The sequence below is a fragment of the Zeugodacus cucurbitae genome, chromosome 2 (genome assembly GCF_028554725.1).
Source record: "Zeugodacus cucurbitae isolate PBARC_wt_2022May chromosome 2, idZeuCucr1.2, whole genome shotgun sequence".
Classification (NCBI taxonomy): Eukaryota; Metazoa; Arthropoda; class Insecta; order Diptera; family Tephritidae; genus Zeugodacus; species Zeugodacus cucurbitae.
This window is the reverse complement of record NC_071667.1, coordinates 20,355,956-20,381,883: the sequence shown is the minus strand read 5'-3', so window position 1 is coordinate 20,381,883 and position 25,928 is coordinate 20,355,956. Positions and strand designations below refer to the sequence as shown.

Here is a 25,928-nt window from a genome sequence, read left to right as displayed (position 1 = left end):
TCTCACATGCCTGTTATTAATGTTCTTCCTTAGACAAATTTGTAGCTGTCGGGAAATCCGGTTGTGTTTGCCCGAAATGCACTCACTAATAAACGTAAACATTTAAAAACATAAACTTTTTTACTTTATACTCTCCATTTTTGCATAAAATAAATTCATTTTTATAAACTATTGAAACGTTTGCATATTACAGAATTTTTAATATTTTATATCTACGAGGGGTAGGAGTGGCAGTACTCCGACTACCCTCATTTTTACAAAAGTCTATAAGATATGTACATATGTATATGAAAAGCATTTCAGCGAAGTTTTAGCGATCTAGGACTTTTCTCTGATTTTATGCCAAAAATAATGGTGCGCTGGCCCATAGTGGTATGGCTAGAAGCAACGAATCATCAGAGGAGTTGCTTGCAACAAAACTTTGTCAGAAAACCATTTTTTAGCAGAAATAGAAATAGAGAGTGACATTGTATGGTACTTTTTGAAGAGAGAGTCGCACTTTTCAGGCCTGACGATAGAGGATTTGTGGTCTCTTACATTCAAAATTGACATAAAAAACAATATTCCTAATAAAACACCGGCACTTCTTTCGACCGTGCAAAAGGATTCATACGTCAAAATGTGTCTTCGTTTTTCAACTTCCTGACAACTCGTATTTGGAACGATGACGAAACGCGCATTGCTTATAATAGTTATAGCATATACATATGTATGAGTGCTGTCGGATTTTTAGCTCCTCCATATTTGATTTTCCCAAGAAAGAATTAACTCCTTATGAAGAAGGAGGGAAATCGTCGTGCCATCTGGGTATGGGTACAAATTCCAATTTTCACCAATTGGTTTAAACATTTCCTAGATTTCACAAAACCATCTAAAGAAGATCCGGATCTTTTAAACTATAGTCACACGCGAATAAATTCTAAATCGTTGATATTGTGTTGGTAATATGGTATACCATATTAAACGAACCATGTATACCACATTACCCGCATAATTTTCAAAGTACTACTTTTTGACTTTTTTTAATTTTTCTAATTTTTCGCAGGTAATTATTTTAGCCAATATTTCAGTGATAGTGTGTATCAAATTTCGAAAGTTTCGGAATCATACCTTCATAGTTATGATTAAAAAAAACAAATAGGTATTCCCATATTACCCGAACTTACTCTATTTGAGTATGTGTGCTGCCTGCAAACATGTTTGTATGCATTTTTAATAAGCTACTTGTATGTAAATATTTCTAGACCGTCTTTTTTCAATTTTATACATTTTTCACTCTCGCACAAGCTGCGCCATCAAATGAGTGGCCGTACTTCAATAACATTCGCTCAACAATGTATGTGTGAGTCTGTGTAAAGGTCTGTGTGTGCTTTGAATGCAACGCTTGCATCTTCTTATCAAACCGCCGATGTTGGAAAGCTATCAAAACTAAAACGCGCACACAATGACCAGCACAATATTCTATATGGAGCATAAACATTAAAGCAGTGGTCATTGAAATGGAAACACTTTGTGTTTTTTGTTGATTAAGTTTGATGCGAAGTGGATACACTCATATAAAATTACTAAATTTTGTGGAAATTTTCTTGGTTTAATTTAGGCATGTTGGTTGTCATCAGATCATAAATCATCAGATATCTGATTTTTCAACCGTTTACTGACGTAATTATTATTATAATGTGGTAGATGTTCGAGCAATATTCTGCAGTATTGTCAATCAAAAACAATGTAGAGCACACAGTATTATAGCCTTTTCGCACAGGCAAATTAATTTAATACATTAAGTGTATAATTGAAAAACCATTTTTTGCCTTTCGCACAACCGCGTACTCCATTAACGATCAGCTGTTATACAACTTTTTTTTTGCTGTTCATAAGATACATGGTGGACAACAATACGTACGGTTGCATTCCAATTTCAACTCGATTTGTATTCAATTAAAATTAATATAGTAAAATAAGATTATTCTTTTGTATGGTAAATCGATATATATCAGCGAGTTAATCGAGCAAAGGCCGGTTAATTGAACAATTAACTCATGTGTGAAAAGCCTATTAAGACTTATTGAATGGTAATTATAATAATTTTCAATTTCATTTTTTATTTCAATCTATTATATTCAACATACATCAGATAACAGCATTGCTGAGACCTTGCCTATAATTAGGCGCTTGATCTCAGTTTTTCGAAGCCACTTATCAAACGAAATTGCGCAAAATCGTAAACAATTTTATTACATCCGATCACAAAAACAATGGCATGCGTTCACTGTTTTATTGCTCAGCACTGTTCTGTGCGAAAGCACATTAGCCAAAGCATGCCACAAGCAAAGCCTCAGCTAAAAAGGGCGCTGCCTGCCGCCCAGCAGCTTTTAGTATTATTTCTGCACTGTGCGCGTTGCAAAGTGAATGAGTAAGTGCGCGGATTTAACGATTCGTTCGTTTAGAGAAATAAATCGCTGCCGTTTTGCCGCAAAACAATGTATCGAATGCGAAGCGGCAACATCATTGCCATGACTTTGCTATGCCACGTTGCACTCAACGTTGCAGTAACACCAGCAGCAGCAACACCAGCGACAGCTGCAGCGGTGGCAATAACGACGAATGCCAGCGTGGCAATAACAAATGCAACAACAATAACTGTCACAACAACAACAGCAGCAGCAACAGACACAAATCCGCAAATCCCATATACAGCAAATCGGAAAATAATTCCAAATACCCCACAATGGCTAAGAATGGCAACAGTTGCAGCGCTCGCGTCCGCGTCCCCGTCCGAAGCGGCCCGCATGTCGACCCCAACCGCGCTGGTTTTAGCCTCGTCTACAGCCTTAATATCCACGCTGCCGCCATTGAGTCAAAGCAATGCTGCAAATTACTTCACTTTAGTCGGCAAATTTAATCCGGTCGGTGGAGCGTTATGGACGCGCGCAGCAGAAGTAGCGACGGCAGGAACAGCTGTGAATGCAGCTGTTGCTGCCACAACGTTTGACAGTAATCCTAATACCAACAGTGGAAATAGCAAAAATAACCCTACTTTTACCACACCGTTAAATGTTAGTCAACATCCTGGCGAGTTGTGCAATCGTCGTTGCATGGCTGGCGACAGTCGCATTTGCTATTTCAAATTTACACTAGAACATTACCAGGTCATGGGGGTGTACGTAAGCCAAAACCCACATAGAAACACACACACATAAATACATACAAACATAAATACACTAAAAATAACCACAACGCTTTTATGTGTTCATATTCATACTGAAATATTTTTCTCAGCAATATGCTTTGAGGATCCGCTGTAGCCCACATAGTTTGTTGTGTGTGCAACGCCACAAACATTCGGTCAACACTCAGCGAAGCGGCGAGCGCACAATAAAATATTGATTGTCACAAAAATATCCTCGCGCAGTGCATAGCGACTGCTCGTTTCCGGCAGCCTGCAACTTGCAGCCAACAACTTCCTGAGTCCTGTATCCTGTGCTCTGTGTGACCGCTTTGGCATGCTGGCATAAGCATATTAACGGTTCTTGTTGTTTTTTGCCACTTTTTGTTTTTTCCACTTCCACTTCTTAATTCGCATTTTTTCCTGTTTTGCTATTTTATTGCGTTTCCGCTTGCATTTCGCTGCATTTCCATCGCCTTTGCATTCACCGTTGTTGCCGTTGACCCAGCACCTACTTCTCTAATGCCGACACTCTGACTTTCGCCACGACAACTTCATCACAACTGTCGACATCGTTGCGCGGTGTTTCGTACAGCCGCTGCACATAGGAGCATTTACCCTCAAAAACCGGACAAAATTATTTTAAGTGATTTTATGGATGAAAATGCATGATTGAATATAACAATGCAATATATTAAAATAAAACAAGTAAGGAAGGGCTAATTTCGGGTGCAACCGAACATTTTATATCGAATATATATTTAAATGAAATGATACAATAAAATTATAACAAAAAAAAAGAATAACTCCTCCGTGTGTGTTGTTACAAGGCCTCTTCTGATTCATCAGAATGTTCAGGCAACCCTGTTTCAGTGTCGACGTGGACCTCTGGTTCCTGTGACTCGAAGAACTTTATAGTTTTACTCAAGAAGGGTTGGCTTTTGCTTCGTTGACGTTTTCGCTGGCAACTTAAAAATGGATCAGATGTGAGAAGAAGCCTGTTTAAAATATCTTGGTTGCACCGAACCCGTGAAAATTTTCTTGCAAAGTCTTGTCGATATAGACGATAATGCTTGTTTCGAGCCTCCGCTGCCTCTTCTGATAGCTGACCGATAGGTAAGATAGCGTGTTTTATGATTGTTGGGCCATGTGCAAGTATTTTATGAAGAGTGGGGCTTTGGATGCCAGGAGTAGTTCTCCACGTACATTTTTGCTGTATCTTTGTAAAAGATTCGAAATTTCATTACATCAATTTTATGGCCAGATGACATTGCTTCTAGAATGACCTTAAGTTTGATTTTGAAATCTTTTTTTATTCCTGTAATTTCAGCAGCTAAATCTGGATCGCTGAAGAATCTTCGAGATGTGTTACCCGAATTAGAATTTCCGAAACCAGCTTTTCGCATGTCTATTAATAGTCCAGTCCTTTCCCTGTATACTTTTTGGATTCTTTCTTTATTTTCTTTCACAAGTTTTTTCTCTTCTGTGGTTCGGACTTGCCATTTCTTCAAAGGAAGTTTATAAGCAAGGTGTTAGTATGTTAGCAAGGTGAATTTGTATTCGGCGTCCAGTTGTGTACTAAAATGGAAGCGTTAAGCCATTCTTCGTATTTTTTGACAAATCTTTCTTCAGTATAACTGGACAATACCCATTTCTTTTCCCATATGAAATACTTTAAATCATTACTTAAAGTTTGGACACTTCATCATTTCTTGAAGCTTTTTTTCCATATATTCGTTTTATCTTCCCATTTTCTCGCAGCGCTTACCCTACAAAGTATATATAATGTTTTTCGAGACATCTCTATAACTTTTGATTTTGATCCTGAAAAAACGAAATAATAGAACAAATTCCTAACGTAGTTCTTGCACATTTTCAATTAAGTAATTTTCAATCCAGTAATTTTGGGTACTACTCGAAAAATGTATACCCTCTTCCCACCCGTCTAAACTAATTTAGCAGGATTTCAGTATTCAATTAATAAAAAATAATAAAGCAGTAATAATTTTTTTGCAACTGATTAACTTTTTTCAACGCGTTTTTTTTAAAGGGGGGGGAAAAACGGGGAAAATGTTTAAGCTGATATGTTAAGTAGAAACCCTGCAGTTTACTAAAAAAAAAAAATCAAAGCTCAACTTTGCCCAACACTATAACAAAAACACTGATTTCTAAAAAATTAAAAAAAAATTACTTTTTTTAATGATTCCTTGTTTTCTCGAAAAAAAACATAATAGTACATTAACTAAATTAATTTTTATATTATTAATATTAAATACATACCATGCTGTCCTGAATCCATAACAAATATTTCCAAGAATTCCGTTCACGCATAAAAAAAAACCACTTACAATCTCGAGAACAATGGAGAGTTTCGCGAATAATCATGTGCGTTCTGAACGAAGTCTAGGTTTCGACTACTTGTGTGGCAATATAGCGGCCTGAAGGTCATTCATTTAATCGGTTCATTGTAGACCGGTTATTTAGGTACCAAAAAAAATTAATTTTGAGGACCATCGCTGAATTTTGTAATTTTCAATTTTGTCCGGTTTTTGAGGGTAAATGCTCCTATGTGCGCTGGTGGAGTATGGTGTTTTTGGTCAATCGTGGCTTCCGCACTTATGTACTGCAAAATTCAGTGCTGAGGCAGCTACGAGAGCAGTTTGAAAAGTTAGCGAGATCTGACTAAACTTATTGTTGCTTCAGCTCAAGAAATGAGCACATAATATTTCGTGTTTCCAGCTTATGGCATTATCAGGCTCCTCGAAATCATTGGTTAGGGACTTATACCTTCGGTTTATTGTAACTAAATAAGACAACTATCGTCCAAAATGGTATTGATTATTTAATCCAAAATCACCTTACATAGCTTTATACAGGGATCGTGGATTTATATTTCAAAGGTTGATTTAGTATTATCCAGAGCCCATTATACATATATTCATGGTGCAACTTGTGTAAAAATTAAGATATCTTGAGGAAATTTGGTACACTTGCTCCTTGGGATCGTATCTGCTGGGCGAAATCGGACCATTGCCACGCCCACAAAATGGCGATAGGGAAGGACATATTTGGATGCAATATTCTTGTACAATATCGCGTGGTCTCGCCCCTAAATAAATTGTTATATATATTTCGTAAACTACTAGCTGTATCAACCAAAATCCCTATAGTCGTTTCCCTTAGGCACTTCCTTATACAGTCTAAAAATGGAGTAAAGCGGATTATAACCACGCCCATACAAAGGCTAGGTTGAAAAATACTAAAAGTGAGTTAACCCACTAAAGGAAAACATCAAAAACAAAAAATTTTACATAAGAAATGGCTGTACTCCAATAACCTTATCACGCCTGCCTCCTACTTCGGTTCACAACTACGTTTACTTCTCATATAACTCAATTTTGTATTCCTATGATTCCTTCACTATATAATATAAACATTAGGAACCAATGAAGATAGTGGAATACAACTTTACACTAATACCATATTTGAGCTGAGGTATCATTTGTGAATTGCCGAGATCGGACTATAACTTTAAAAGGTCCCGGATATCGAACAGGAAGAACTCCGTACTTAAGGGTAATTTTTTACCGAAAATATCTCTCACATATTTTAATGTAATTCAGAGGTACTGTTTTTCTTCTAATAATGTGTATCTGGACCAAAAAGGGTTAAAATGGGGTCTTAATTTCCGTTTGTCCCCATATACCTAATTATAGGTTTCCGCAAATATCGGTTAATTTGTGCCAAATTATGTCAAATTAAGTGGGCGTAGAGTCTTGAATATATTATACATTGTGGTGAAAATGAGTGAAATTGGTTCAAGAATTATCTCAGGCCTCATATACTATTTATGATGATTTTCATCATTCTATTGAGCCTAATGTATGGGTCAAATTGTGTTATCTTAATAAAAGTTCATCATGAATTGGGAGAGTAGAAAATGTTCCATTGCACCCAAACTTAGCCCTTCCTTACTTGTTTCTAACAAGCTTTATCTGGCCAATAACGTACTAGAAGTCGTTCGTCTCCTGTTTCGTAGAAAACGCAAATTTTAGGTTTCAATGCTTAATACTCAAACGCACGTACGGAAAATGGTCCTATAACTCTAATTCTATAAGGAACTTGATGTTTTACCGGTGACCTCAAGAAATTTTTCTCCATCCAGGACTTTGGAATATTAAATTCACTGACCTATCGAACAACCCTACGTACCTTCTGCTTTACTGATCAGAAACGCATTTACGTTTCACTCATCAACAACTCTCATTTCACCATTGCACCTCATAACATGCAATTCAACTGTCGACTTATAGACTCTATATTTAAGTTTGCTCCCCAACACTTGTTCTTTACCCTAAACATTAAACATTGCACTGTCCTACATTTAACATTTTCCTTTTCAATCGCTTTTATTGCACCAACTGTCAACGCTATCCCCAAACCTATATTACTACGCTGACGCTTTACACTTTCATGACATAATTTTTTTCACATATAGTAGACTCACTTTCTCTCTCTTCCCCACTGTTTCTCTCACCCACATAGCGCTTGTGGCCGTTGCGCGCTTGGCATCATCGCCGATTGCTTCGCACCGCAATGCATCTTGGCCGATGGCTATGAAAAAGGTGTGATGAGCATTAACCGGCAACTACCCGGTCCAACCATTCAGGTGTGTCGCGACGATTTGATTATAGTGGATGTGGCTAACCAAGCGCATGGCACCGCTGCAGCAATACATTGGCATGGTCAGCATATGGTTGCGACCCCCTGGTCGGATGGTGTACCCTTTGTCACACAATGCCCCATACATTTTGCCAACTCGTTCCGTTACCATTTTTGGGCCACTGAAGTGGGTACACACTTCTACCACTCGCATTCAGGTGAGTTTTTCTGTTTTTTTCTTTCCTCTTTTTTCTTTTTGTTAAATGTCGAGTTCACTGTGGGGTCCTGCTGTAAGTTTTATCTTGCATCAGCGCGGCAATTTTACACCAGTGCGTCCGGTTTTCATTATGCAATTTTTATGCTTACTAAATGTAGTACAAAAGGTGGAAGCTGTTAGGTACATCTGACATTCCGCCATAGAATGATTTACTTTCTGGTTAACCGTTATATTATTTGTAAAATGGAGAAGGGATACAACTAATGATGGTCCATGGCGATCCCAAGGATAACAAAAGTAAATGGAATAGATAAATCAAATAGATGGAGAATAATGTAATTTCTGGTCTTTAAATATCAAATTCGGAGCACCGCATTCTTAGAGTCCGGTTCGGTAAACTCTCAAGACACCTTTAATATGTCTACTGAACGTAGGATTGGTAGAGTAAGCCGTCACTGCTTTCGAAAATTTCAATTGCACCACTGGTACATGAATTTTGACCTACACAAAAGCTTCTTAATTCTACATAACTTAGGCTTTCAGTTATAAAGAAGCCAAGTCATTTTACTTTCTCTTCACTTTCAGGGCATCACAAGGTCAATGGGCAATATGGTGCTCTAATCGTACGCGATGACCCAGCTGCTATGCTCAGCAAAGATACCTATGACTTCGATTTACCCCAACATTATATACTCATGTCCGACTGGATGCATACATATGGCGAACAATATTTTCCAGGAGAGCCAAGTTCAGCGGGCATATTTCCGGATTCTGTGTTGATTAATGGTCGTGGCATATATTATACCAAAGAGGGTATACGCGTATCTTCAGTGGTGCCTCCAATGCGTTATTATGTTCTACCGGGAAAACGCTATCGTTTCAGGCTTATAAATTCGATAAGTCATTCGTGTCCATTTCAATTGCAGGTAAGTAACAAATAGTTTTTGATTCCGGAGACTTGTGAGAGAATTGTATTCTCTTGTGAGATATATAGAAATGCCTACAGCCAGTTCTTGGGTATATTTTATTCTCTTTTAATTTTCCTTAGATCGAACGTCACAACATGAGTATCATTGCTTCCGATTCGTATGACCTCAAGCCACGCTACTTCGATACAATCATCTCCAATGCCGGTGAACGCTACGATTTCGTTGTATTCACTAATCATACTGAGGGGGATTACTGGATTCGTGTGCGTGGCATGGGTGTTTGTGCCATTTTGCCGACAGAGTCATTTGCCCTGCTACGATATGTGAGTAATGAAGCCAACCCGGAATCTGATGATGAGCGTCCATTGCCACCAATGCCGTTATATAATGAGACATATGTTTCCGGTGTGGTAAGTAGACTATTTTAAGATGGAATGTTGTTTTAAGATAGACATATATATTTCTTATGTCGGGATGGATCCGGAAATACCTAACAAAGTAACTCGATCTCTTCGTTAGGACCAATGGTGAATTAGTATATAGGCTGAGGTAATTCATGAACCGATTTCACCAACATACATTGGATCTTAGAATATATGCTCATTTAATTTGCCTAAGATATTTCACATATTAACCGATTTATAAGCTATTAAGCCCATGGTATTTTTGTATCCTAAAATTAGGTATATGAGAGCTAGGGGAAGTTATGACCCGATTTTAACCATTTCTGGTGCAGAGACACACTATTAGAAGGAAAAAATTTCTTCTGAATTAAATTAAAATATTATGGCACAGAGTTTTTCATATTCAATATCCGGGGCATTGAAAAGTGATAGTCCGATTTCGACAATTTTTTCACAAGTAATGCCACGAATCATATACAGTATTTGGTTACAATTTTATTTCCTTATCTTGGTTCCTTATGTATATCATATAAAGTGAAGGAATTCAATATTGAGTTATATGGGAAGTTGTCGTAGTTGGAACCGATTTCATCCATTTTCCACAGGGTGTCAAGAAAATATTATATAACGAATTTCATTGAAATCTGTTGAGTAGTTCCTGAGATATGGTTTTTGACCCATAAGTGGGCGATGCCACGCCCATTTTTCATTTTGTAAAAAAAACTGAGTGCAGCCTCCTTTTGGTATTTCTTCTGTAAAAGATAGTTAGCGCACTTTTAGTAATTTACAACCTAACCTTTGTATGGGAGGTGGGCGTGGTTATTATCCGATTTCAAGCCTTTTCATGGTGTATGGTGGGGTACGAAAGCGAACCGACGGCAGTAAGTTTAGTTTATACAGCTTTATTGGTTTTCGAGATATATGCTAAAACCTATTTGAGGGCGGGGCCACGCCCACTTCCCCAAAAAAATTACATCCAAATATGATCCTTCCTAGTGCGATCCTTTGATCCAAATTTTACTATTATAACTTTATTTATGGCTTAGTAATGACACTTAATGTGTTTTCGGTTTTCGCCATTTTGAGGGCATGGCAGTGTTCCGATTTTGCCCATTTTCGAAAGCAACCCTCTCACGGTCCCAGGGAACATGTGTACCAAGTTTAGTCAAGATATCTCAATTTTTACTCATGTTATCCCTTGCACGGACTGACAGACATTCGGATTTCAACTCGTCACCCTGATCATATTGATATATATCCCTAGGGTTAGAACTCGTTTAGGTTTATAACTTATGTGAACAAAACTATAATACTCTCATAGCAACTTTTGTTGCGACAGTATAAAAAGCAAATTTGAAAGTTTCTTATTGGGTCCATAAAATCATGTTCGGAAGGAAAAGGTTCCTATTACTTACGCCTTCACCAGTGGCGGACACAGTGATTCCACCGTAAAGTTGCTAGTATCTTATAGGAAGCTTCTGATAACAGATAAAACTCAGTGATTTGGTATTCCGTATCCGAGAAGTTATCTACTATCAGAAAAACAAAAATCCTGAAGCTATGAATTTTACGCAAAATATTTACTTCAACCTCTTCTTTTTCATCGTCTTCTCATTAGTACCTCAACCATCCGAATGGTAGCTGTGGCGCGAGCGACAATCACTGCGTTAGCGAACTAGAGGCACGTGAACAGGATGAAGTACTGCGCACCGCTACACCGGATCATCAATTCTTTCTTGCCTTTCACAATTTTCCAGTGCCAAATAGTGAGATCTTCAGCAATGGCACCTACGCTCATTTCGCAAGTGCGTCTCTGTTACACGCTCTAATTTCATATCACTAAATGTAATGAACTTCTTTCAGATCTCCAAAACAATCTAACTATTGTGGGCGCTATCAACAATTTAAGTTTTGTCTTTCCAAGTTACCCACCGCTAACGCAACCCGAGGCTATCAACGATACACAATTTTGCACTGAACTTGAACGTCCGGCTGCATGTCGTGGTAATCGCCTCTGCCCATGTGTGCATCGGCTACGTGTCCGACTGGGTAGTATTGTCGAACTAATATTAGTTGATGAAACGGAATGTAAGTAGCGAGTTAGCTAATGGCGATGTATACATAACTGTAAAATAAGGTCAGTGTAATTAATTTTTATTTCTAATTACCCACTAAAACTCAAGGATAAGTATTCGTGTATATCGTGGTGGTTGTTAGAGCATATGAACCATCTACTTTCCAAATATCATCCTAATTTCTGTACTCTTGCTTTTACACCATATTGTTTATTTATATATTTTATATTATACATGTATTCTTATGTATACTGGGTGGTTCATATTGTGGTTTATTATATGAAATTTCAAAAGATATAGAAGCAGAATCTTTTTGTAGTTCCAATGTTAAATGTGGAGCTTGATGGCTAGGCGATGCTCATGCATTGAAACATTCTTAAGTGAAGTGGAAGTAATGTTTCCACGTTGACAACCGGTTAAAGTCTCAGCTTTTGCGATTGCTTAGACTTAACCTTGGCAGAAGCTCAAACTTTCACCTTTTCGTAATCGCATAAGATCCATAGTTTTAAAGCTAAGTCCGTGTCCGACGAGCTATCACTCCCAAAAAAATAGCATAAGAATACCAAAAACAAACCACTATATGGATCACTCTTTCTAAACATATAGTATATATCGTTATACATTGCTTTGTAGTGGTCGGTCGCTTGCATCATCCATTTCATTTGCACGGACATCGTTTTATCGTAACTGCCTTGGGACGTGATACTACTGCAATGCCAATGTCTGTTTCGACTGCCAAACGATTGAAAGTCAGCAACAATTTGTTGCCACATAACAGCAACAACACAAGGCCACCATTTAAGGATACCGTATCGATACCGAGTCGCGGCTATGCAATTGTACGCTTTCGAGCTGAAAATCCAGGTGAGTTCCAGTATCAATGTACACACATATTGCATGTTTGTTTGACTTTAATCTTTAAAATAACTTCATATGGGAGCTCAAATAGTTATTCCGTTTGCGAGTAATGGGTGCATCAGAGAGTACTGGTGTTATTTAAATATGTTATATAAAATTCTGAAAAAATTGTAAAATAATTATGATATATTTTCTATGTCGGGTCTGAATTAATTCTTTTTTGATACTCAAATATTGTCGACAGAGTCGCTGAATTTCAAACAAAATATGTATTAAGTTACGTGGTTCTACTCATAACGACATTAAAAAAGGTATTGAAGAGTACTCCACTATCAATTGGAGTGGATACTAGGGGTCACCCCGTAGCCGCTTTCTCACCAAGGTCCAATTGTTTTTAACCTTCTTTGTCTTCTAAAGGGGGTTAAATATTCTTATAGTGTGACTAATCTAACAAGAACTGTATACCTTCAAGTCAAACTCCTCTTTTGATAGCAGTTGATATTATCAGAAACCATTATCCGAAGGCTGGTGTTTTTCCTTATTCAATATCAGGCTATGTTTAGTAATTTACCATAGTTTCGAAAATATTCGATTACAGTGGCCGTAAATTCTACTGGCTTGGCTGATACTCGTATTCCTCCTCAAAAGGTAGATCAAATCAAGAGTCTATGGACAAGGTGCCTAGCGAGAAAATCTTGGGATGTGATTCCAACCTCAAAAAACATCGAAAGAATGTTTATAATCTATACTCGACAGGCAATGTTCTGATCGTGTTTCTTTAAAGTAATAGCATCTCATAAAACCCACAAACTTGCAGGAGTTGAATGAAATCCCGCTATTTGTCGGTTAATATATATCGGATTAATATCTAGCTCGACAATAACGTTTAAAAGTTTTCAAATTTAACAAATTACCGTGCCATCCAAATATAGATCTGTATTTTATAATGGAAAGAAAATTAAAAGCATTGAGTGGGTACTTAAAGTTGAGCTCCAGATTCAGTAAAAGGAAGAATTACAGTGTAAATACTCAGGCGTATCCGATCTGACCTTGTTGTGTTGGTATACCAAATTTGTAGCGGAAGTGTAGGTGTCTGGAATACACCTGGATATAATTAAATAGTTCACATAAAATGTGTCGAATCCCAACACTTTGTATAATAGCAATACTTCAAATATTAGTTACCTCCAATTCTACCACTAACTTAATGAAATGAAGTAAATATTGGTCACTGGACCCTGGTCTTGTCTGTACTTCATGTTTATAAATATATATACAACCACAAATGGCCTCATCAATTCCGCTACTTTCTAGACATGGAAATAATGGATCCTTTATCCATTAGTAAGTTTTTTATTAGTCTCCAGAAAGTGCATTTCATTTTAATTGACCAAACTATTTGATTTCACTGAATGTGCTGAAGTTTGTACATATGAATCCAGGCAATTATATGAATACTCCATTTGTATCATAGACACACACAACTCGATATATATACTTTATAGTACGTCTACACGTTATATCCCACCACTTGATGTGTGTATAGTTTGTGCTAGTTTATGAAACACAATGAAAACGTCCGTAGGCTCCTTAGTTTGAAGTAGAGTAGTCAGTGTAGTTGGTTGGACGTGCTTAATATAATTTCAATTGAAACCAATTTTCCATTCCATTAACTCACAACGATAATAATCGTAAAACACTTGCGGCATACAACATAATCCTGGCGCAATTGTTGCACAAAAAAAAAAGAATTTTTTGTTCCGAAAAGCTTTATTGACAATATTTCTTACAAATATTACACACAAAAGCATGGGGATGCCAGATTTCATAAACATGCGTCTACATGTATACAGGAAGATTAATGTGGCGGGAATAATTTTTCGAAGCGAAGGATGTGGTGAAATAAAACGAGTGTTTAATAATAAGGAATTTAATGAAGTTAAATAACTAAAGAAACGATAATACCCCAACATAGTTTTTAAATTAACAACTGTCGTGTTTATAATTGAGTCTGACTGACGAGTAGAGAACTGCGAGTAAAACTGTTGACAGGATTTCAAACATAGTCTGTTATGTACATCTAACGGAGCTAGGTATACGCACTATAAAAAGAAATATGAACCTTGAGAACACCAGAAATTAGCAGCTGCTTTCGAAAAAAAGAAAAAAGTTCGACATTAAATCCACACAAAAGAGAAATACTATCTACTCTTCTTCCCTTTCTCTCTCTCTCTTACATTTTCGCAGTAAACATATCCGCTCTTCTCTTAATTTCTGCTGTAAATAAATATATTCGATTTTTCGCTCTCGGTTTTTCTTTATCTCGAAAGCTACATTTACCAAGCCACTGAATACAATAAGTATTTTTTATATATTTTCCCCAACCATTCGAGTCAGTTCACTCTGTACATTTTTTCAACGTTGGCTTTGGAAAGAAAATGTTTTTCAACTGCATAGAAAAGAAGTAAGGAAGAGCTAAGTTCGGATGTAAACAAACATTTTATATTCTCGCAATTTATTGAAGAAATTTTATTTGCATAACACATAAATTTACCCATAAATTGGGCATAAAGTTTAATAGAATAACGAAAATATCTCACATATTACCCAATACATATATGCGGAATAAAGCCCACCGTATTTTTGAAAAACCTATAATTAGGTATTTGGCAGCTATGTATATATGTATTATAGTCCGTCTTCGACAATTTTTCCACAAATGTTTTATTCCGCTATCTTCATTGGTTCCTTATGTATACATTATAAAGTGAAGGAATAAGATGGAATTCAAAATTGAGTTATAAGGAAAGTAGTCGTGGTTGTGAACCGATTTCGCCCATTTTTTGTCCGTGTTATCAGGGGGTCAAGAAAATATTATATACCGAATTTCCTTGAAATCTGTCGAGTAGTTCTTGAGATATGGTTTTTGACCCATAAGTGGGCGATGCCACGCCCATTTTTCATTTTGTAAAAAAATATGAGTGCAGCTACCTTCTGATATTTATCGGTCGGACAGACATTCGGATTTCAACTTCACTCCTTATCCTCATCATTTATATATATATAACACCATATCTAACTCTTTTATTTCTTGGTGACACAAACAACCGTTATGTGAGCAAAACTATAATACTCTCTTTAGCAACTTTGTTGCGACAGTATAAAAATACAGACATAAAATTAAAGCAAGGGGAATCAGAAATGGATCTGTATTCATTATATGGCAAGCTTTTCTTTTCGTTTAGCAAAGATAAGATACACATATTCAAATAGGCATCGGAGAGAGAGTAGCTGTGATATATAATATTACCCTGAAATAAATGCGTTTTTAAGCGCTTGCGAGTAAAGAATAGAATTTCATTGAAAATATTTGTTTAACTATGTGAATACTTAGTCATTATAAACGGTATCAGAACTTCAAATTCCCAAGATTGTTGTAATTTCAACCTTATGTATGACGGCAAAGGGGTATAAACATCGTTTAAATTCATCAGATTGCAAATTTCAACTGGTAAGAAAAGTCCAGTTCTTAGCTCAAACCTTTCGACTCGTCAAAAAAAATTACGTATCCAACATTTTATAAAATAAATATATTACAAAGGTTGCGATTTAAATTATTTAACCTAAAATATGAAAAAAAAAAATTATTACCTCTAATGTTAATGTATACTCATAATTCCCAATTACTGCATGCGTTCACCAGTTTAACAAAACATTGTAATTAGAAAATGTTCTCTAACAAAAGAAGAACTTAATTTAGTGCAATTCATTAAAACAAGACCACAATTTCATAACTAGCTCCATATCCTCGCAGGCACTCTCACATGTATTTAAATTCAAAATACAAAATATATAATTTTAACATTCGAGCTAATTACATTCTACTCAATATATTGTAAACTCATTTTAATGTTCACATTAATGCACCCAAACGCACACATACTTACCTAACATGGCTAGTAGTGTATGCCATCAATGAAGAACAGTTCACTCATATGCTTGCATAATTTTCATTCCTCTCACGTTACCTCTCTATCTCTCTCTCTGTTACTTGTTACTTTACCACAGGCTTCTGGCTAATGCACTGCCACTATGAATGGCATTTGGCCATCGGTATGGGTTTAATACTGCAAGTGGGCAACACAAGCGAAATGGTGCCAACACCAAAAGGATTCCCCAGCTGCGGCAATTACCTACCCGAACTGAATGAACTGCAAGGATTTCGCGCCAAAAAAAGATATTTTATGTAACTAAAGTGAAAATTATTATTACTATGTGTTAAATTTTGATATTTTATTGGAAAAAAATTTAAAAATGTTTGGATAATAAAGCTTGATATCTATAGAAATATCTACTGGAATATTAGTATGCATTAGATAATTAGAACAGTTATGTTTGCGGCATAAATAAATTTTGAAAATTTCAGTTTGATGTGTTAGAACATAAACATATTTTATTATGAAAGTACCGTTGTTCTCATATACCGTTATATGTACATCTCTGAAACTCTACTGTATATTATTCAATCTAAGTGGATTCTTCATACAATTAATACGGTGGCCCAGGTGATATTTTGTCTTTTCACAAACCGAAATGACAAACGGCACTTGTAAATAACTAACCATTACAGCTTAATATTCTTAGTTGTTGCTTTGCTGTTGTACAGACAACCGACCATACAATATGGCAGTAGAATGGTAATAAGTACCATCGTATGTTGCTAAATTAAAATTTCAGTGAAGCCAAAAATAACAATGTGCGTACTTAAATAGATTTGTAAACAAATATTATACACTACTTATGCACACACACACATATACACAAAATATTTTGTTTGGTCTTCCTTTACGTTTGCATCGACACTTAATATTTTATTAATGAAGCTATTAATGCGGAATGTCCGTCATCAAAACTGACGATATCTAATATTGGCCATGACGTTGCTGTAGTCGTCATCATGCTTGCTTACTTTACTGGTCGCTCAGTCGTTCGCTTTTCGTCCACTCCGTCTGACTGTCCGTTATAACGATTTTAATATGCATGATAATAATAAAGATAATGATATGTTCAGCCAAGTGAAATGAAACGTACAACAAACTGTTGCTGCTGTTGTTGTTATTGTTGTTTACGTTGTCGTGTTGGCAAAACAAATGTACTTACCATTTTTGGCATAACTGCTGTCATATGTGATTATATAAATACATGCATATGTATATGTTTGCTTGCGTAGTCCCAGGTGATGCCTGCTCGCACCTTGAAATTCACATAGCTACTAATTTGCTATACAAGTGTAAATTTAGTGAATTCTATTTACACACATACGGTGGAGTACAGTTATATTTATAAATAAAGACGAAATATTAAACGGTATTTATCAGCTTTAGTGCCAAAGAGATTTGAAGTGTTTGAGGAAGGTTATTACGATCGCACCAACCATGTGGGTTAAGTAGAACACTATTATTTTATTTGACTTTCTAATTTCAACCGAGGTAGTTTTTTAAATTTTCTCCAAAACAATAGAAATTAAATTAAACTAGCCTATGAGTGTTTTTTGTCGAGAAAAGCTTCTCATAGAATCCATTAGCCTTCTCTTTCAAACTTACGGGATCTCTTAGAACGAGAACAGCCAGACCTGTATCATAGCAAATATGATTGTGGATAAGATATATATATATAACGGGTGATTTTTTTGAGGTTAGGATTTTCATGCATTAGTATTTGACAGATCACGTGGGATTTCAGACATGGTGTCAAAGAGAAAGATGCTCAGTATGCTTTGACATTTCATCATGAATAGACTTACTAACGAGCAACGCTTGCAAATCATTGAATTTTATTACCAAAATCAGTGTTCGGTTCGAAATGTGTTTCGCGCTTTACGTCCGATTTATGGTCTACATAATCGACCAAGTGAGCAAACAATTAATGCGATTGTGACCAAGTTTCGCACTCAGTTTACTTTATTGGACATTAAACCAACCACACGAATGCGTACAGTGCGTACAGAAGAGAATATTGCGTCTGTTTCTGAGAGTGTGGCTGAAGACCGTGAAATGTCGATTCGTCGCCGTTCGCAGCAATTGGGTTTGTGTTATTCGACCACATGGAAGATTTTACGCAAAGATCTTGGTGTAAAACCGTATAAAATACAGCTCGTGCAAGAACTGAAGCCGAACGATCTGCCACAACGTCGAATTTTCAGTGAATGGGCCCTAGAAAAGTTGGCAGAAAATCCGCTTTTTTATCGACAAATTTTGTTCAGCGATGAGGCTCATTTCTGGTTGAATGGCTACGTAAATAAGCAAAATTGCCGCATTTGGGGTGAAGAGCAACCAGAAGCCGTTCAAGAACTGCCCATGCATCCCGAAAAATGCACTGTTTGGTGTGGTTTGTACGCTGGTGGAATCATTGGACCGTATTTTTTCAAAGATGCTGTTGGACGCAACGTTACGGTGAATGGCGATCGCTATCGTTCGATGCTAACAAACTTTTTGTTGCCAAAAATGGAAGAACTGAACTTGGTTGACATGTGGTTTCAACAAGATGGCGCTACATGCCACACAGCTCGCGATTCTATGGCCATTTTGAGGGAAAACTTCGGAGAACAATTCATCTCAAGAAATGGACCCGTAAGTTGGCCACCAAGATCATGCGATTTAACGCCTTTAGACTATTTTTTGTGGGGCTACGTCAAGTCTAAAGTCTACAGAAATAAGCCAGCAACTATTCCAGCTTTGGAAGACAACATTTCCGAAGAAATTCGGGCTATTCCGGCCGAAATGCTCGAAAAAGTTGCCCAAAATTGGACTTTCCGAATGGACCACCTAAGACGCAGCCGCGGTCAACATTTAAATGAAATTATCTTCAAAAAGTAAATGTCATGAACCAATCTAACGTTTCAAATAAAGAACCGATGAGATTTTGCAAATTTTATGCGTTTTTTTTTTTTTAAAAGTTATCAAGCTCTTAAAAAATCACCCTTTATATTTGGCGTAGGAACCGCTTTAAACGATAATAGCCGAATCCACCAGAGCGCGCCACTCATTCCTCCTTTTTGCTTTTTGGCGCCAACTGGAAACACCAAGTGAAGCCAGGTCACTTTGCACTTGGTCTTTCCACCGGAGTGGAGGTCGTCCTCTTCCGCGGCTTCCTCCAGCGGGTACTGCATCGAATACTTTCAGAGCTGGAGTGTTTTCTTCCATCCGTACAACATGACCTAGCCAGCGTAGCCGCTGTCTTTTTATTCGCTGAACTATGTCGATGTCGTCGTATAAATCGTACAGCTCATCGTTCCATCGTCTGCGGTATTCGCCGTTGCCAATGTTTAGAGGACCATAAATCTTGCGCAAAACCTTTCTCTCGAAAACCCCAAGAGTCGTCTCATCGGATGTTGTCATCGTCCACGCTTCAGCGCCATACATCAGGACGGGAATAATGAGCGACTTATAGAGTTTGATTTTGGTTCGTCGAGAGAGGACTTTACTTTTCAATTGCCTACTCAGTCCAAAGTAGCACCTGTTGGCAAGAGTGATTCTGCGTTGGATTTCAAGGCTGACATTGTTGTTGTTGTTAATGCTGGTTCCCAGATAAACGAAATTATCTACAACTTCAAAGTTATGACTGTCAACAGTGACGTGGGAGCCAAGACGCGAGTGCGCTGACTGTTTGTTTGATGACAGGAGATATTTCGTCTTGTTTGATGACAGGAGATATTTCGTCTTGTAAGATATCAGAAGTTTTAAGGTTTTTTCTTAGGTCTGTTACTGCAAATCCTTAATAAATCAATCATCAGTTCTAACAAAACTTTTCAAATTCATAGAGCACACATCGATATCTTTGAAAGGATAAATTAGAAAAGCTGTTCCGATAGTAATTGGCTAACGATGGCAAGATCAAACTTTTCGGTATATTGTATTTTCGTTATAATAATGAACCGCCATTAATCACTCAACCCTTTAGAAGGAGCTGACAGTTCTTAGAGACCTACCACCAAATCATATATACATATGTACTACAAACTATGATCTTCTACTTACTATCTTATCTGCTTACCTATATTCACGATAATGTAGAAGAATAATAGGAAAATTAGCATAGATGTCTAAGATTTGCTTAAACATGTCTTAAAAGAGCCCTCCAGATTCTGTAATATGCTTGAATGCTTTTTAAGATATGTAAAATATAGATTGCTTGGGTAGAGAATACTCTATGATTTATAACGACCGAGACACTAATATACTTCATTGTTTTTTGTGGGATCATGTGTAAAAGAAATTTGTTGATTGCCTTTCACTTGGGAATGGCCACAAACGATTCTTCTCCACATGGTCCAAGCAGCTCATGAATTCCGGTTTTAGACCAAGTATCCTCGGAGTAGCCAACAAACAGCCGTTTGGAGACGAGCTAAATTGAGAATTCGAACCCGCTGCTGCGGTTGTGCGTAGGGTTTGGGACCCCCCCTCATAAAAACGAATTAGCAATGAAAAATCGAGCCTAGGATGAGCCCCTTTTGATGACGACCCCTGCAAAATCGTGATTTGAAGCCATGCTCCAGAAATGTCCGGACTCTCAATTGGGAAAGTGCCTCTGCCCAGCTGATTGATGTCTTCATACAACTAAATCAAATAATATATTGCATACCACTACAGCTCCGTTATGCTTTTTTGGGAAGCTTTTCCCAGAGAGCTCAATAGGTCTAACTTCCAATCCATTAACAACTTTCCACTTCATCAACCAGTTAATTACTTTAACAGCCCAATGATGTCAAGGCTATCTCACTCGATTTTTATAATTATTTACCGTAATTTCTTGTCTTACTTGGTTGTTCATATTGCAGTTGTTCGAAGACATTCATTTCGAGAACGGCTGATGAGTTTTTTAGAAACTCTTCAATTTGAGGTAATATGGTTGACCGCAAAAAATGATCGAGAGTAATGAATCTTTAATCTATAAAGGCGTAACAAAAATTTTGGCAATTCGAATTCCAAAAAACTACAAACGGTCAAACAACAAGATGTCTAACAGAGGATCTGTAGAAACGTGTTCATGGTGGTTTCAGCTGGTTTAATTCAAATCCGGGGTCTTTTGACTTTTAAGAGTATGGGAATCAACTACCAAGATTCCTAGCTGAATTTATATGGAACAAGTAAGGAAGGGCTAAGTTCGGGTGTAACCGAACATTTTACACTCTCGCAATTTATTTATTTAACTTTATTTATATTATATAATACACAATTTGACCCACATATGCGTCATATATATTGTATAAAGTCCATTGAAAGTTGGAAACCATAATATTAGGTTAGAAGCACTGAGGTCCTCATGTTCGATATATGGGGCCTTAAAAACCTCTGGTCCGATTTCGGCGATTTTTAGAATGGGGCTGGACTACATACTATCAACATAGTATTTGTGCAAAGTTTTGCACCGATATCTTCACTAGTACTTACTTTATATATTGTAAAGTAAACGATTCAGATTGTCTTCAAAGTTCTGGTATATAGGAAGTAGGCGTGGTTGTGAAGCGATTTGGCCTATTTTCACAACATATCATTGGGATGTAAGAAAACTATTACAAACCAAGTTTCATTGAAATCGGTCGAGTAGTTCCTGAGTTATGGTTTTTGACCCATAAGTGGGCGACGCCACGCCTATTTTCCATTTTGTAAAAAAATCTGAGTGCAGCTTTCATCTGCCATTTCTTATGTGAAATTTAATGTTTTTGACGTTTTTTTTAGTAATTTTCAACCTAACTTTTGTATGGGAGGTGGGCGTGGTTATGATCCGTTTTCTTTCATTTTTGGACTGCATTAGGAAGTGGCTAAAAAAACGACTGCAGAAAGTTTGGTTTACACTGCTCTATTGGTTTGCGAGATATGTACAAAAAACTTAGTAGGGGGCGGGGCCACGCCCACTTCTTCAAATAAATTACATCCAAATATGCCCCCTCATAGTGCGATCCTTCATACCAAATTTTATTTCCATAGCTTTTTTAATGGCTTAGTTATGGCACTTTACGTGTTTTCGGTTTTCACCATTTTGTGGGCGTGGCAGTGGTCCGATTTTGCTCATTTTCGAAAGCAACCTTCCCATGGTGCCAAGAAATAAGTGTGCCAAATTTCATCAAGATATCTTAATTTTTACTCAAGTTACAGCTTGCAAAGACGGACGGACGGAGGGACAGACAGACATTCGGATTTGAACTCCACTCTTCACCCTGATCACTTTGGTATATATAGCCCTATATCTAACTCGTTTAGTTTTGGGTGTTACAAACAACGGTTATGTGAACAAAACTATAATACTCTCTTTAGCAACATTTGTTGCGAGACAGTTAAAAATTTAATCTCTCTCTTGCTGCTTTCGAACACATAAAGGCTCAAGTTTCCAAATGAGTGCATTATTACGCTTTTAGACAAAACTGACCCCATAACGTACCATCCCTTTTGAACTTATCTATATGTACATATGTTTTAGACTCATGCCATCAATTTGTTATGGCTATTACGTAACATTGCAGTAATTTACATAACATAACATTACTTTGATTACTTTAATTATTAATTTGAAACGAGATATACATAGATATTCATAAAGTGACCTAACTAAAAAGATGATACACAAATGCATGACGCCATTGTATTCACTTTCATTCGCCACTTAAATCAAACACCACTTAACAACCTTTCCACTAACGACGCACTTTCAACACGAACTCTCAATTACTTCAGCGCCTGTGGGAGTGACCACAGCAGTGCTACGTGTATGTTCGACTTCTTAGTACTTAGTAGTTAAATCACTACTATCCCATTCTAAAATCGTGTAGTAATAAGACTTTATTTTACTTAGGGGAACAGAATTATGAAAATACGGTAATTACCGTTATTCTGTTATAATGCCGTTTGCATGCAAATGTGAGTTTGTTGTACTTTGTGTGTGATTGTATACGTATGTGCAACAATATGTTGTACAACAACATGTCTTACTATTAATAAAAGACATATATATAATTAACTGGACACCACGTGGTGTGTGATTAGGGAATATTGAATATTAGAACAGCCACAGACGTGCATACAAATGTCCATATACGGGTATCACGCAGCGACCATAAATGACTCTAATATATACATTTGGGTATGTGCTTGGAATGTGTTAGTTAATAAGCTGAAAGGCGAATACGTCATATGAACGCAACTGGGCTGTGAACGAAAATCACATTAACCAAGCATTACTCAGAGTGATATCTGAGTAGACGAAGATTTGAGCAACTTCTTTTGAAAATGCTCTGACAGAGTAACATTTTTTTAAGGATCGGCAGTCGTCTCTCGTTTCATAATTCACAGAGGAAGACAAGATCAAAAATAGTCCAAGGTATAATCAAATCCATCTTTACTTTGTCTTAATAAGCCACGGACGATCTTCCTCTACCATCATTATTAGATAACGCAATGAAATCAATTCAAAGTCTAAAATTCATCTCGACATCAGCAGTTGGTCAGTACGGAAGGATCTATTTTTTTCTCTTAAAAGAAGGTGACAATTATATCATCGGAAGCAACAACCGCGCCATTAGTTCTGCTTTTTTCCGCCTGGATAAGGAAGCGAAGCGAATGGGTCAACATCAACAATGTCAGCCTCGAAATCCAGCTCCAGAATCACTCTTGCCAACAAGTGCTATTTTGGACTTAGTAGACAATTGAGGAGTAAAGTCCTCTCTCGACGAACCAAAATCAAACTCTACAAGCCGCTTATCATTCCGTCCTGTGTCAACATCAGATGAGACACTAGGAGTTTTGAAAGAGGAAAATATTTCTCAAGATGTATGATTCCCAGAAAATTGGCAACGGCGAATAGCCCAGGTGATTGAACGATGAACTGTATGAGTTATTTGACGACTTTGACATAGTTCAACGAATAAAAATACAGCGGCTACGCTGGGTAGGTCATGTTGTCCGGATGGACGAAAACACTCCAGCTTTGAAAGTGTTCGATGTAATACCCGCTGGTGGATATCACGGGAGAGGAAGGCCTCCACTCCGTTGGAAAGATCAGGTGGAGACCGAATTGCGAAAGAAAGAGAGGAATGACGCACTGTTGTCGATTCGGCTATAACCGGCTAAACGGTTTCTACGCCAATTACAAAAAAGCTGCAAGAACATTAATCATTTAAAGCACACTGAGTTCGAAAGACCGACGTAACTCTTCTAAAAATAGTTCGTTATAGAGAATCAACTCAAAACAGACTTAATTTATTTCGCTATTACCTCTACTGCTTCTTCAATAAATAAAGATATACATATGTATACCAGAGTTCAATAGATGACTTCGCAATAGGTTGAACTGTAAGAATATTTTAAAATTTTAAAACAGTTTCTCAAGGTTTAGGGCATCAAGAATTTGTTTTGATGTTGAAAATTAGAATAGAATGGTCTTATTTATCTTGGTGATCTCCAGTACTGGATTATTTTGAGTATATGACTACCAAAGGTCATGTATCTTCGTAGTATATTCCCCGGTTTTCGATTCTATAAAGAAATCTGAATTAATAGTTGAAAAATGTTCAGGACATCAAAAGGCGTTCTGATGCCGGTTTTTCCGGCAGGAAATCTCAAGTCCTTCGAGCTTCTTCAAAAACATTAGCATATCAAATAGAGTTCCGAATTCGTAGATCTATCTATTAGTTGAGTACTCTCATTATATTTATTCCCCAACTATAATCGAGAAGAAGTACTTCAATAGAAGAACTTATTCCGGAAAAATCCAATTATTTTGGATACATAATTGAAGCATTTAGATTTTTTCCCTTGAACCACCCACGGTAGCAAATTCACTGAAAGCGCACCCAAAAAACTGTTTATCCGGCGTTCCAAGTAAAATATTGCCAATATAATTATGTTTGAGTCGCTGTTGGCGCATTTTGTATGCGTTTGCGACACCAAGCAACGAAGCAATCAACAAAATACTTATAACGCACACACTTGCATACACGTGGCGTGTGTTTAAGATGACTTAGCAAACGTAAGTATATTATTATTAACTTACCTTCTGATGCCACCGACGAACATTTCGCAAACACTTTGCGCATTTCGCTTGGGCCACTGGAGGCCTATGTCAGCAGCACTTATTTCTGTGCGACTGTGTGTGTCTGTGTTGATATGGAAATACGCGTTGCAACTTAGTGATGTCCTTTCGTAAGAAAACCTGACGTTCAAACTCATAGGGTTGCATATGTAAATACTTACATACTTACGTGTTTACTTACTTACAATCTTGCGTACTTAGGTGCTAACTTACTTACTTACATACCTGGGCGTCTACTTTGTGGAATACTTATGTATATACTTATACATATTCTTAGACTTACATACATGCTTAAGTACTTACGTATTAACTTACATACTTACGTATTTACTCGCATACTTGCTTACGTATTCTCTACATATACAAACATACTTACTTACAAAATTACATGTTTACTTATGCACCTGCTTACTTACCTCTACACTTACTTACGATTTGAGTCATAATATTATGCTCATACATCATTTATACAGTAGTAGTCCTCTTTTATTGCCTGGAAATGAAACTTCTTTACTTTTTAGAAAAGGTCAGCAG

At 37.0% G+C, this 25,928-nt stretch overlaps 1 protein-coding gene across 1 annotated transcript; it reads left to right on the top strand.

Annotated features, from left to right (window-relative positions):
• Nucleotides 1-2,355: 2,355 nt before the first annotated feature.
• LOC105219623 (uncharacterized) lies at nucleotides 2,356-16,610 on the top strand. The gene is made up of 8 exons (XM_011195892.3): nucleotides 2,356-3,160; nucleotides 7,712-8,046; nucleotides 8,631-8,971; nucleotides 9,094-9,384; nucleotides 10,997-11,183; nucleotides 11,242-11,466; nucleotides 12,087-12,317; nucleotides 16,380-16,610. Exons 1-8 carry the CDS (start codon nucleotides 2,481-2,483, stop codon nucleotides 16,559-16,561), a joined length of 2,472 nt encoding a protein of 823 aa, XP_011194194.2. The 5' UTR covers nucleotides 2,356-2,480; the 3' UTR covers nucleotides 16,562-16,610.
• Nucleotides 16,611-25,928: the final 9,318 nt, after the last annotated feature.